Source organism: Protomyctophum parallelum (assembly GCF_964188405.1).
Source record: "Protomyctophum parallelum genome assembly, chromosome: 4".
Classification (NCBI taxonomy): domain Eukaryota; kingdom Metazoa; phylum Chordata; class Actinopteri; order Myctophiformes; family Myctophidae; genus Protomyctophum; species Protomyctophum parallelum.
The window spans coordinates 7,234,882-7,249,700 of NC_139700.1; the positions used below are offsets into that span (position 1 = coordinate 7,234,882).

General features: G+C 41.7%; 1 protein-coding gene across 5 annotated transcripts in view; it reads right to left on the reverse strand.

Annotated features, from left to right (window-relative positions):
* ppfibp2b (PPFIA binding protein 2b) overlaps positions 1-14,819 on the reverse strand; it is a 94,904-nt gene that overhangs the window by 66,470 nt on the left and 13,615 nt on the right. For all 5 annotated transcript variants that reach the window (XM_083763573.1, XM_083763570.1, XM_083763571.1 and 2 more), the window contains exon 2: positions 3,705-3,809. In XM_083763573.1, coding sequence (XP_083619699.1) covers positions 3,705-3,786 — 82 coding nt within the window. In that variant the 5' untranslated portion in view covers positions 3,787-3,809. The remainder of the gene's footprint in view (positions 1-3,704; positions 3,810-14,819) is intronic.

Genomic DNA, 14,819 nt, shown 5'->3' on the forward strand with positions numbered 1-14,819 from the left:
TGACAAGTACGCTATGCTGGAGGGAGCTGGGACTCGCACACCATTCTTTTGGTAAAGAAATACTTTATTGAACAACCGACAACGTTTCGATCTTAGTAGATCTTCGTCAGGTCAGTATGATACTGACCCCCACCTCCTTCCATGATGGCCTTATTGTCCCTGCACCCACTGTCGAGGTCATGGTGCATGTAAATACTGTAGGTATGCTCCGACAGTATGCTATGCTGCACATTTTGCTGCTTTCTCTTACTCAGAGATGGTCCGCCTGCAACCACTAGATGGCAGCACCATTTTTTAAACCATACAAGTAAAAAAACTGTTACATCAAAGACATTACCAGTCAGCAAAGTGCTTTGGATGTTGCTCTCATAACAACATGTTGAACCCATGCACTTCATTCTGGAATGCAATCTTACTGCCATGTCAGAGCACAGTGCAGATAAAGGCTTCTAATTTCCTTGTTAATGATTGGCTGATCATATCTCTAATGGGATTTTTAATGCAGTTCTATTTGTGGTCATTGAGAGGCATTCGGTGACCTTGGTGAGGCCATGTTTTCTTTCCTTTTCTTTTTTGTCAGCAGCAGCAGCAACTAACAGATCATTAGTACGTAACATTCAGTGGTGGAAGTAGTACTCACATATATTTTTTTACTATGCAGTATCAATACTGCAATGTAGGAATACTCCGTTACAAGTGAAAGTCCAGAATTCAAAATGTACTTGAGTGGAGAATGTCTCATTTCATGTTTTCAAATGTATACGTTTTTGAAAATAGCAGATGTGACGCATTGTGAGCTTGTAGATCGTCTATTTTGCAAATGGCCGAAATGTGTCTAGGGCTGAAGTGGTTTTGTAATAAATAATAATCAAAATCTACAAACTCAATTCAATTCAAGTTTTCTAATAATTGTAGTGGAGTAAAAGTACAATATTTGCCTCTGAGTGAGATGTAGTGGAGTAGAATATTGGAAATTGGAAATACTCAAGTATACAAATACCTCCAATTTAAAGTACCGTACTTAAGTAAATGTACTTAGTTACTTTACACCACTGGTGACATTGGAGTGTGAGTGATCAAATCAACGTGTCACTGTTTATGAGGCAAGCCTTGGTTTTACTACTGCATCTTCTGTCCCGTCTTATTTCTCTCCAGTTTCCCGCCTTCTGTTCGCTCTCACTCGATAACTGGAATTATTTTCGCCCAAGGATACACACACACACACACACACACACACACACACACACACAGACTGGCAGGCACACACACACACACACACACACACACACACACTGACAGGCCCACACACACACACATTCATTGGCAGGCCACATTAAGCATTTGCCCCCTGTTAGTTAAATCGTCTTGGCAATGTCTTTGCTTGCCAGCAGGAAGCAAGATCCCATGAAGCAAGCACAGACAAGACATGTGCCAGCACGCGCATACACACACACACACACACACACACACACACACACACACACACACACACACAAAGTGTTCTACACTTGGCACTAAATTGGTAATCAGTCACTTAACACAGACACACACGCGCACACACACACGCGCGCGCGCGCGCGCGTCATGTCATCACTTTAACCTCAGCCCAATGCAGTGATGATGCTTACATGTCATCACTGTCAGGACTTGAACTCATGTAAGTACACGCATAAAGGTTTAGACCGCTCGTTACTCTTGTACTAGGTTAGCAAAACAGCTGCGTAGAAACATAAGAAAAGTACATTAGACCTGCATGCATCTCCCAAACGTTTGGTCTCTGGAAACAGCAACATGGTTATACTGAGGCTGCATGCAATGGATCAATACACTGTGTGATATCAAATCATGTCTCAACACACTCATACAGCTTATTTTACCGATACTCGATTATGCAGATGTTGTGTATCTAACCGCATCTAAAACAAACCTGAATACTCTCAACATTGAATATAACAAACTGTGCAGATTCATCTTAGGTTGCCCTTTTACAACTCACCATTGTATCATGTATGAAAATCTTCAGTTGCCCTCTCTTACTGTAAGAAGACTGTCACTGGATTCAGTTTATTTTCAAATGTATACACCTCAATTATCCTCAATATCTCAAACAGTTTCTAGAACCACCCACTACCAATTACCAACTGAGGCATTCCATTCAACCTTATTTTTCTGTTCCCATAGTCTCCAATACATTAGGTAAGAACGCATTTATGTTTAAAGCTCCCTCTGACTGGAACAACTTACCAACCAATATTCGAACCATTTCATCTTTCAACATGTTCAAAAGTGCGCTGTCTTCTTACCTTACGACCTCCTGCACATGCCCATGATGACTATTGCTCAACTTATTTATTCCATTTATTTATACACTATTATATTACATACCTGACTTAGCGTATTTATAGTTACTCGCAATGAATATATAAACAGTGTACAGTATATGTGTTTCACGTGGATACGTATGCTCTGGATATGTACATATGTGTTTAATCAACTGTACTCTAATGCTGACCAACGGAAGTGACAGTCATATCTGACAGAACAAATGATCCATCTCTTTGCTATTATACTTGCTTATTGTAATACCCTGTTTTTTGTGTTTTGTATTTTGTGTTTGTTTGTTTTGTTTTGTGTTTTAGTTGTTTTAGTTTTTCTTTTTTTTTCTCTTTTCTCCCTTTTGTGTATTGTATTGTATTGATGGTAGTTAGGACCCTCTCGAAAACGAGATACTGTATCTCAATGGGGTATTCCTAAATAAAGAAATTTCAAACAAGTGTTATAAACCATCATTAAAAATAAAGAACGGAACCGTTCCTAGAACCAACGTTCTTTTGGTGGAAAAGGGGCCAGGAGGATATCGAATCATAAGACAAGGCCATGTAACTTCAAATATTACAGTAGATCCAACTCGATATCTGACATACTGTATGGTGCAATCTGGTGGTCAAAGGTCAAGGTCATTGATAAGGCCACATGGCTCAACAATGCACACCTATTTGGGGTGTTTTCATTTGGTCTCCGTATTCTTTTATTTTTTTCCCCTCTTTTTCTATCACATTTGTATTGTGTTTTTGTGTAGGCTAACCTCGCCTCACCAGGCTTTCCACCACCTCGGAGTAAAGCCTGGTCTCCGTTTCAAAAGTCTGTATGATCCCCTCGGGAGCGGATGATATCGTTACGTCATGTTGTAGTATTGTTTTGTAGGCGACGAGGCAGGAACAGGCGGCAACTTTATTGAGGGAAAAGGAAGGTTCCTTCCTTTTCCATCAATAAAAGCTCTTCCTGCCTGTCGACTACAAAACAATACTACAACATGACGTAACGATATCATCCGCTCCCGACAGGATCATATACCCTAAATGAAATGGTGCCCAGGCTAGTTTTTTGTGACTGGTTTGATTTCTTTGATTAGTTATACAACGTTTTTTTTTGTAAATTCACAAATGATGTTTTGTGCTTCTGTGTGTGATTGGGTTGATCCGGTTGTGTCCCTTTTAATTTTAAACATTTAAAACTATGCACACCACTAGGTTGCCCTTGTTTGGTCCTGGGACCAACAAACAGTGTGATACCTGTACACGAATACTGCTTACAGTAACAACAGAAAACTGTGTTGTTGAAAAACATCCATTACTGGTATTGGCTTGCATTAAGCTCAGGGGCAGATACCGTGTCAAGGATGTGGGTTCGAGGCCTGTTCTTACCTGCTATAATGTCATCCATCTGCTCCAGGGCTGCCTCCAACATGTGACTGGCATCAGTTTCCATGGCAATTGATGGCAGCATCAGACCAGAGACCTTTCAATGTTCTGTGAAGAGGAGAGACAAATTGGACATATTGAGACAACCAACAAAGTCTTGATGCCACACATTCACAGAATAAATAAGCTCTAGCTGACATGTTGCTTTGCATGAGCGTTCATTCGGTCCGGTCAGGGCCCAGGGTTTGATTTGTAGAAAATAATGATTCAGGTAAACGGTTAGAATGAAAAGTGAATTGATACAGACAAAAGACAGCAACGAGGGTCAGCACGCTCGCCCTCATTTCTTCCCGCTGACCTCGCGTCGACCACTCGGTGGTACGGTTCTTATATTCTTGTATATTTGTTACCGACGTTACTGACGTGCGAACTGAGCGGTCGAACTAGTTACTGTACTGTGCTGTGCTCTTTACTGTATGTACTCGTACTGTACTGTGCTAGTGTTGTAGTTATGGTGCTCAATGTACTGTACTGTACTGCACTGTCTAGTACTGTACTGTACTCTACACGTACTGTACTGTACTCGTACTGTACACTATGAGTATGTACCTTTGTACTGTACTCATACTGTACTGCACTCTACTGTACTCGTATGTAGTCATACTGTACTCGTACTGTACTCTGTGCATACTGTACTGCACTCTTTACTGTACTGTAATGTACTGTCACCCAGCTGAAGGACTGTACTCTACTGTGCTCTGTACTGTACACGTACTATACTGTACTAGTCTGTACTGTACTGTCACCCAGCTAAAGGTAGGTCACCGGACAGACATAGCTGTTCATAGGAGACAGTGTTCCCACCGTTCAAAAATAAGCTTAAGGTTCGGCATAGTTTTACTGAGGTTAAGTTTAGGAATAAGGTTAGATGTAACCGTTTAGTCATCATCATCATCATCATTTTTCGACCGCAGTCGAGGTCATGGATTTCACAATAACACGCCAGACTTTCCGGTCCTTCATTGCCATCCCCATTTCCTACTTACTGATGCATGTGTCCCTAGCGATGACATCAGGGAACGACAGTTTTCTACCTCTGGTCTGCTTTTAGGCAGGATTCCAGAAAAAGGGAAGATATAACCTTATTGTCAGCTCTGTAGCAGTGGCCGGCAAACTGTGTTCTTCTTTTTAGTCATAGTTTTACTGAGCTTACGTTTAGGAATACCAGGCAGAGACCGTTCTGCCGGCTGTACGCCCGAGGCGACTGTATTTTGAGGCGAGCGTTCTGGTATTCCTGCCAATGCTAGCTACAGTATCAGACTCTGAGATTTTCTTATGCATGTATGTATTGATATCCGTCTGTATACAGTAGTTACGTATTGTTGTTGTGATGTCTTGTCATGTTGTTTAGTGTTTATTTCGTTTTTTGGTTGACGACCACAATGGAATAAGCCCAAAGGCTTTCTTGTGTTTTCATCCTCGGTGATGCCGACTTAAATGTCAGAAAGTCCTCTGTGCTCCTCTTTTATCACCAAATAAAAACAATCACTCATTCAAACTCCATGTCATGTTCAAATAAGCAGTTCATTTGATCATGACATGGAGAGAATCACAAGGATTTCTATAAGTGATAGTTTGGGAAACGTCCTTGGACATGAGAGTTGTTCAGGGCTGGTGGTGACACACAAGCATCACGCCAAGTCTGAACACAGTCACATCCTTTAGAGTGATGACAAATGAAGCAATGGTTAGCGTGTCGATGCTAGACCAACACCAACACTAATTCAATAATGGTTCATCTTATTAGCGTGGCTGTGCTTTTCTCAATGTAATCACATGCATCACATTTTTGGGGGGTATTTCTAAAAGAAAGCACGCTTTGGGAGGTTTTAGGGGGATTTTTTGGTTTTTATTAGTAGAAAACAAAGAGGCTTTTATGACATAACAAAATCCATGACTTAGTCGTGACCCTCAGCAGTGTGTCGGGCAGAAGCAGGTATTGGCAAAACTGAGTAAGGGCCTCTCCTGCAAAAGACCCATAATGTAATATTATCTTCTGGAGATGCTCAGTAAGTATGCTACAATTACATAAAAACAGATTACTTATCAAGTCATGTGGGCGCACATGAATGCTTTATTGTCGACCATGCAGAAAGAAATGCTATACAAAACAAAGTGTGTGCGCGCGCGCACACACACACACACACACACACACACACACACACACACACACACACACACACACACACACACACACACACACACACACACACACACACACACACACACACACACACACACACACACACACACACACACACACACACACACACACACACACACGCACACACACGCACACACACACACACACATCTATACATTATGTAATAACATCTAAAGATTTTATCTTTCACACAACCCACTGTGAAATGTAATAATCCTAATGACCCTTTTGGGGTATACATTGATTTGCTCCAGTGTGTGAGAATTAACAAAAGGTTAACTTAAGAATCCAATGCAGTGTGTAACTGCACTGTATTTAGTGACAGTCACGTAATTTATTTAATTGGTTCCAACACGTGCCATCAGCTCTCAGCTGTATTGTTAAGTGACATTTTCACTGCATTTACCTCCGGCTCCCCGGCCACTCGTTAGGCCAGAATAATGTGTCTAGAAGGCAGTGATGGAAAGTAACTAAGTACATTTACTAAGTACTCTACTTAAGTACAATTTGAGGTATTGCCTGCCTGCTCAGTGTTTTCTGCAGTGAGAGAAAAATAACAAAAACTGGCCTCTGTCTCGCCTCTGTCTCGCCCCCCCTTTGACTTGGTCTCGACTTGGGCTCGCCCCCCCTTTGAATTGGTCGTCTCGACTAAAACACTAATATATATACTATATATTTTATAATATATATACTATACATTTTTATATGGACACCACAGTGATGCAAGTCATGTCGACTACAAAGACAACAAAAAAGTACAACATTGAAACAGCGGAGACAAAAAAAAAATACATTCTTTGAGACAGAAACTAATAAACTTATACTTCAAAAAAAAGATGAAAAGGTCATCTCACTAGAGCAGTGGTTCCCAAACTTTTTAGTTCAAGACCTATGGCATTTGCCTGGGACCCAAGCTAGTGAAAATAGCAGATCTAAACAAAAAAATAAAGAGACGCTTACTCGTCGTGACCCATAGAAACGGGTCCCGACCCAGTGTTTGGGACATGTGTGCCTTAGAGGCAGATTGTTCTTCTTTGCGTGCCAGCTCTGTCATCCTACTTTTCCCTGTCATCGTGGCCTCTGGCTAGTCTTCCATCTCCCTGATACTTCCAGCTATGTGACCCCATCACTGTTCATTCATCAGTTTATAACCCTGAGATTGTACACGTTCACACGACACGCGTCACCATTTGGTTACATTTGCACACCCTCTCTGAGTTATATTAACACTGAGGTTTTCGCCTTTGTGTTCCCATCAACCTCCAGTTGCCAGCACTCGTCCCTTTTCTGTCATGTGTCCTCTGCGGCGCTCGTTCATCTGTCATCCTGACTTGCAGACCAATAGAAAACAAGCACTGACATCAAGCACTGTGATGTAATCTACTGCTGCTCGGGCGGGCAAACAGGCACCCTATAGAGCGGCCTCATGCTCATCCACATTAACTCCAATCTCACTACAATAACTCGCCAGCGAGGCCAAGTAACAGTGGGAATCTGCAACAAACAAGACTAAATGCATATTTAACTGCAGTTGTTATTATGCTGGTGCATCTGTGTGTGAATCTGGTGTATGTTCCATTGCCTTTGCCGTATGCAAATTGTGTGCGCGTGCGTGCGTGTGCCTGTTAGCCCATTTAGGCCTCGAAAAAAAAAAAAAGTTCACTCTGAAAGAATATATAGTAATACCTATTCAAAGATTTGTGCCGCATTTTTACGATTTTTCAAAAATAGCAGACCTACAAGTTCATAGCGCGCCACTCGGTGGCGCGCTATGAGCTTGTAGATCTGCTATCTTCCAATAGCTAAAGTATAACAGAATGGTTGAAACATCAAAAGGGGTTCCCTTTACATGGGCAACTGTCGGCCCAGGGGCCATATGCGGCCCACACCATCACCATCACGTAATGCGGGTTAATATCCGAACATTGATATATTGTTGTTTTAGGAGAATTACTAGTATTAAAATGTTATTGTCTTTTTTTATGTCCAATTTATTTGTATTTAGTTCATAAAGTTAATATAACTATAACTAAATGCATTTGAAATGAAATAAAAAATGTTACTTTTCAGGATTCCAATTCAAAATGACCAAAAAGATTATTCAGAATTTCAATTCAAAGAGAGCAAAAATAGCTGATATACAAGCTCAAAACACGTCGCGACGCGTTTTGAGCTTGTAGATTGGCAATTTTTGCTATGACAGTAATATGCAATGTGGCCCTCGTGTGGAAACATAGTGGCCCACTCCATTGTCAAAGTTGGCCACCGCTGTGTTAGTCATCCATATGCATGGTTTGTGTATGAGGGTTACATGCACACTTGCAGCCAACCGGTGCCTGAGCAGCACCTGCATGATTGCTTTCATAGGAGAAAGTGGCCTTTTTTACGCTTACATAATTTATCTTGTTTATTTCTCTTTCGCTGAACCAAACCAGCTGCTCTCTGCCCTGCTGTCATTCGATACAAAGGCTAGTCTAGAGGTTGTTTTGTTGGCACAGGTTCCCATGTTTTCCCACCTGATGAAAGGATGGTTTTAGGACTTGCCTAGAACCAGCCTTTGCAAGTCTGTGAACCTTGAGTCTGTTGATGATAGATCTTTTTAATGTGTCAATGTTAATCAGTCAAAGTTCTTATAGGGCTTATCTGTTACTCATTGCATTCATATTTGTACGTATTATGTTTACGTTGTCGGGCAGAAACCTTGTATCTCCATATTTTAACTTTGTTTTTAGTTTATTTTGTATTACTTCCTCGCTTTGACGTATGACAATGTCGTGCAAATATAGTGAAGCTAGCCTATCTGCAAGCTAACAACAGGTTGTATCACGGTGTGTTGTGAGCTTGTAGAGCTCCAAACATTTTCAAAGTGAAATATTTGTGAAATATCCATAAAACATGTGGGTTTTATTGAGCCAATGAAAGGAATATTGACAGGAGCATGTGACTAAATAATAACAGAGAATCATTCCATAATTTACTGAAAAGTAACAGTTTTGGACAGCAACGTTAATAAGTGTGTAACATTTGTTTTACTGATTGGTTGATTTGCTTCTCTTGTTTCTACATTCGCTATTGTGCTCCGATAATGAGTAGGCTAATATTCTTCTTGTAATTCTAAATTGTGTAAGTTTGTAAGCTGAGAGTATTCTTACATGAGAGCACCCTCTTAGTTTGGTTACTAGTTTGTAGACTAGATTTAGATTATTATTACAGAACATACACTAACCACATCAGCCCTATATATTTCGGTCATTTGAAAATAGCCGATCTACAAGCTCAAAAACTTGTAAATCTGCTATTTTCAAAAGACGTTTATACACTGTATGAAAACTTGAAATTAAATGGGACATTCTGCATAGCCTACTGAGTACTTTTTTATTTTTGATACCAAATACTACATTGCCGTATTGATACTTTTACTTTAAGTAAAACATGCGAGTACTTTTCTCCACCACAGCTTAAAAGTGTGTGCACAGCTGTTTGTATAAATCTATATCATATAGTTCATTATCAGTGTGTCCAATATGGAGCTTGTTGAGACAGAGGTGATGATGGTACCATTCAGGAACTATACGACAGCCTGACTCTGTTCAGCAGCACCAGGACAAAAAAGCCTGTGTGTGTGTGTGTGTGTGTGTGTGTGTGTGTGTGTGTGTGTGTGTGTGTGTGTGTGTGTGTGTGTGCAAACAAGAATTTATTTAATTAATATTTGAGATAATCGCAATTATTTTGTCGGAAACGATTATGACGGATGACAAAATAATTGCGATTCACAAAGAAGAACCATGACAACTATTTTTTTCTCCCAGCAAGACATCCACTGCAGTAAAACAAGTTTGTCACTATAACCTGCAACCTGTTTCTTTCAAACAACGTCCATGGAGCGATGACATGACTTCGTGGAGCTTAAAGTATGCCGCACAACAACTCTTTGTTTCAAAGCTGCAATACATAACTTTTATGTCCTACCTGCCTCGCCCAGGATTTGAACCTGGGGGCAATGCCCTAAATGCCCTGACTGCCCCACCAAACATCCCAAATGTCTACAACTAGCTGCCAACACTGGGCGGTAATACCACCAGAATTTCTAACATTCCTATTTTTCCCCTTCTCCAGGCATCACCTACATTTCTCTAAAACACCGGCAGGCATGCAGCTGTTTATTTGCTATATTCAGCTAAGAAAATAAATCCCCGAGAGGAGCAGAAACCGCATTGGATACCATCTAACACTGTTGTACAAGAGAAAACCTTTGTTAACTTCATGCACATTGTCTTTTGTTTATACAATGTTAGTTACAGTATACAAAGCAACATTTGTGAAATCGTGATTTCGAGGGACTGTGTGGACTCTTATCCAGATTATTGTTTGTTCCTCAAAAAAAACAAGAAATATGTTGTCGGGCAGCAACCTTGTGTCCATTTTAACTTTTTTGCTTGTTTTGTAAATGAATATCCTACTTTGACGTATGACAATAATGTTGTGCAAATAATAGTGAAGCTAGCCTATCTACAAGCTAAAAATCACACCCGTGTGAGTGGCGCTAACATATTAAAGTCTAACTCATGTTGCTATGATTAGGTGATGTAATGGTGATGTATGGACAAAACAAACATTAAATTCTCTTTGTCAATGGCAATTAATGTTTGTTAGGGACAAGATGACGAACATTTACCTTCAATGTCAAAATGGCAACTAATAACGCCCCTCAACAACAGGTTGCTCACGGCGTGTTGTGAGCTTGTAGAGCTCCAAACATTGTCAAAGTAATGAATACCGGGAGGCTAGTAATTTCTCCTTCTGAATTGTGCGAGCATTTTCTGAGGAGTAATTTTTTAGCCAATATGAAATCGTCATTGGTTGTCACTGGTTTCCTGATTGATATAGTGTAGGCTATAGGGTGCTGCGTTGCTGCGTGCCTATCGGGCCTGGCTCTTTAGCCGACTGGTAACGTATGTGCCTCTCGGATATGAATACCGGAGAACTCACCGGTTTACCAACTCGCCGCAGCGAAAAGTGGAGAGAAACAACTTTCAATGTCTTCATCGTTATGCTAACATGCTGTCTTCATCAGTATAGTATGTCAAACCCACAACTGTTATAGTTCATTTCCAAAGTGATCAAATTATTTTGTGCAATCAAATGGTCAGCTAGATAATGATAAAAATTTAAGTATGTGAATAATACCAATGATAGTACCAATGATATTTCAGGATATTGTTTACTAATGTACTTTGGTGTTTAAACTTTAGCTCTCTCTCTCTCTCTCTCTCTCTCTCTCTCTCTCTCTCTCTCTCTCTCTCTCTCTCTATTTAAATAAAGGTGAAGTAAAGCTAAAATGCACTAAACCGCAGCAAGTCTGAAAACCGGCGAGTTCTCCGGTTACCTCAGATACATATAGGTCCTGTGTTGGCCTCGGCCGGCTACAATAGCAGTTTGTTGGTTGACAACAATTCATCTAAGGGTTCACTTCTGCACACTGTGAGAGGTGCCTCTTCTCTTTTTCCAACACACACACACACACACACACACACACAATACCTGCTAATCCCTGCCCCCTGCTGTGAGTGGGATAAGCTACCTAAGCTAACTAAAGACCCTCAAATCCAGCACCCTGCAGCCAATGCACATTTCTTTAGAAAGAGAAATCAACACTATCGCGATGGCTAGCAAGACCAATTGTTAGAATGCTGCAAACAGCAGATTTCAGAACAATGTCTGTCCATGAGAAAGAGAGGGAAAAAAAGCATTGACGGTTCAGCTTTCAATTCAAGTACCACAACGTCAAAATCACATAATCTAAAGTCTTGCCGAAGTCTACTGTATAACGCTGGAATCAAACAGAGTGGCAGCTCTGTGTATTTGTGTGGGGGAGAACAGAAAACTGTGGAGGTTAAAGCTACAAAACTTGGAATTTGAAAAAGCAAAGTCATAAACATATTCCCACAATCGGCAGTGTTTGGAATAAAATAGACACAACACGACTTGAGCCAACACAAAGAGAACACGGGTAATGTTAGTGTGGTGCGCAAAGGTTCACTCCACATACAATATAAACAGACACACATTATACTTATTGGAGCTGCCAGCCACACCATTGACCATGTTCACACAGCTGCTTGTTTGTCCTTACTCAATACACCACCACAATTATTACACCATATCCAGTGTACACACACACACACACACACACACACACACACACACACACACACACACACACACACACACACACACACACACACACACACACACACACACACACACACACACACACACACACACACACACACACACACACACACACACACACACACACACACTACATTACTACATAATAGCACAGTGTGAGAGAAACTAAACTAAACCAAGCATCGGTTCTTATTGTCTTCATGCAAACAATCATATATGAAAAGATCTTTTCCATCTACCCCACGTGTGTGAGAATAGCACACAGGCCCAAAGTGAACAATGTGGCCGCTGGTTCAGTTCAGCCCTGCACCTCCTATCCTCTCCTGCCTGGATCCACTCCACACTGAGGTCTCTCTCTGTGTGACAGCGAGGGACAGTATAGGAGACAGTGGTACAGTAGTCAGACTGGGTATGCGTGTGTGTGTGTGTGTGTGTGTGTGTGTGTGTTAGTGTGCGCGTGCGTGCGTGTGTGTGCATGGACCGCCACCCAGAAGCTGGATCTATTTAGCTGCACAGAGGTTGAGTGCCAGGGCTGCTATCAGCTTCACGATTAGAGCCATCAGGGCCACATCACATTCACATCATAGCCTGCCGGGACCCAAGTACATTACGGACATCCAACACGGCTCTTTATCACTGGCCCTTTCCTGACAGCGCCCGGTCATCATGACTCACGACCCAGCACGTGAAGGTCCAGCTTAATAAGCTTCATTCATTGCACTCTCTAGCCCTGCCTCGTTTCCAAAACTTTCTTTTCCAAAAATACATTATAGCAAGACAGAAAATGCTCTGCAGTGAGAAGAAGGCCTTGAGTGATAAGACTTATCATTTAGTTGTTGTTTTTTTATTTGTGACTCAATTTGACCTCCGTTATTCCTGGAGTCGGATTATTTCGCTGCAAGTGAGCTTTGTTCTTTTCCAACTCTGCACACAAGTGCACACGCAAAATATAGATGCATGCGTTGTACACAAGAGATGCTATAAAAAGCATCATCTTAGAGCCGAGTCTGTAAGCTTTAACATTAGTTAGATTATCTTTTCTGCCGTTTGGCCCTGCTTATTGTGTATTCTATGAAGCGTGGCTTCTGCCTGCAGGACTGCTGTGGGTGTGCTGATACACTAACAGTACGTCATGCACGCTAGCTTTGCTCTGCTCCTGGTTTCACACCGCAGTGGTTCTCACCGTGGGGTCCAGGGACCCCCCAGGGGGTCCTTGAGGCGGTTCCAGTAAGCCTCCCAGCTAAAGGATTGATAGCTAGGATTAGGAACCAAATGGACCCTTACCAGAGTAATTGTCTGTGACACAGAGAGAAGAGAGAAATTAACAGTGGTGATTTACACATGAAATTGGGGTCCCAGACGAATATACTTTCAAAATGGGATGCATATGCTCAGTATGCATATACTGTACAGTAGGGTACAGGCTTTAGTTTAGACATACTATTGGTCTGACCTGTCATTAGAGCGACAACCTACTGTACCACAAACCCTAACCTAACCCAAAACCGCAAGCACGGGAGCCGTGCAGGTTCGACCGCATGTCCGACCGGTGTTTCCGCATGTCGTTCCGTGTGTTTAATCTGTGTGTGTACTGTGTACAGCAGGGTTCCCCAATTAATTTTCCTCAAGGGCCATATTTTGACTAGCGTACCAGGCTGGGGGCCGAGTCTGCACGCGCGAGGTCGAGGTCTTGCCCTGAAAATTCATTTTCAGGGCAAGACCCCATTTGAAAAGGATGCCCAGTTTGACATGCATAGGCTACTGATCCCCATTTAATGCCATTTATATCTGGGACCCTAAAAAAAAAAAGAAAAAAATCATTTTTTTTTTGTGGAAATTCTTTCATGGGCCACAAGGGGGCGCTCTATGGGCCGCAAATGGCCCGCGGGCCGCCTATTGGGGTACCCTGGTGTACAGTATGCTCCATGATCCTATTCCATTACTGCACATGTCTTCTTGAACATTTTTGGTTCAGTTCTACTTGTGCAATGCTTTGTTCTGTTCTCCGTCTAGTTTGTCAAGGAATTCTTCAGTTTCTCTGTCCTCTGGTCGGGCCGGCCAGGTCAGTTCAGACTTTCAGCAATGAACATTTAGGTAACAGGCTAACAGCCTAGTTGACCACACGGCCGCCACATTCATTCTGTCATTGTACCTATTGCCTCGCGTAGCCAGCAGGCAGATTAAGTCTGGCCCCTCCCTGGTCCTGGGAGGAGTTCTCGGACCCCGAGTAGCGCAAGACCTGCAGGCTATAACCAACCAGGGCCCAGTATGCAACTATGGGTCGGGACATTGCAAGAGATTTGTTCCTTTTATTTAATTTTTTTTTTTAACCCACGATTTTGTAACCCATTTTTCACCCCTGTGTCAATCATCTAATGTGATCCTGGGCTCTACACACCCTCCACCAACCTAGTCCCCATATACAGTATGGGGGAGAGCAACGGACTTGAAGTCATGAGATTTGTTCCTTTTACAATTTAGGCACTTTGCCGCATTTAGCAGACGCTCTTAATCCAGAGTGATTTACAGTAAGCAAGAACAACACATGGTATTGGTAATACATAAAATACATAGGAATAGTCATCAAGAATCATAAGCAAGCTAAGACCCTAACATCCGTCCAACAGTGGAATATATATAATGAAACTATGCGTATACATTATAGGATGCTATGTCTACATAAAATACTATCTAAAGTACAT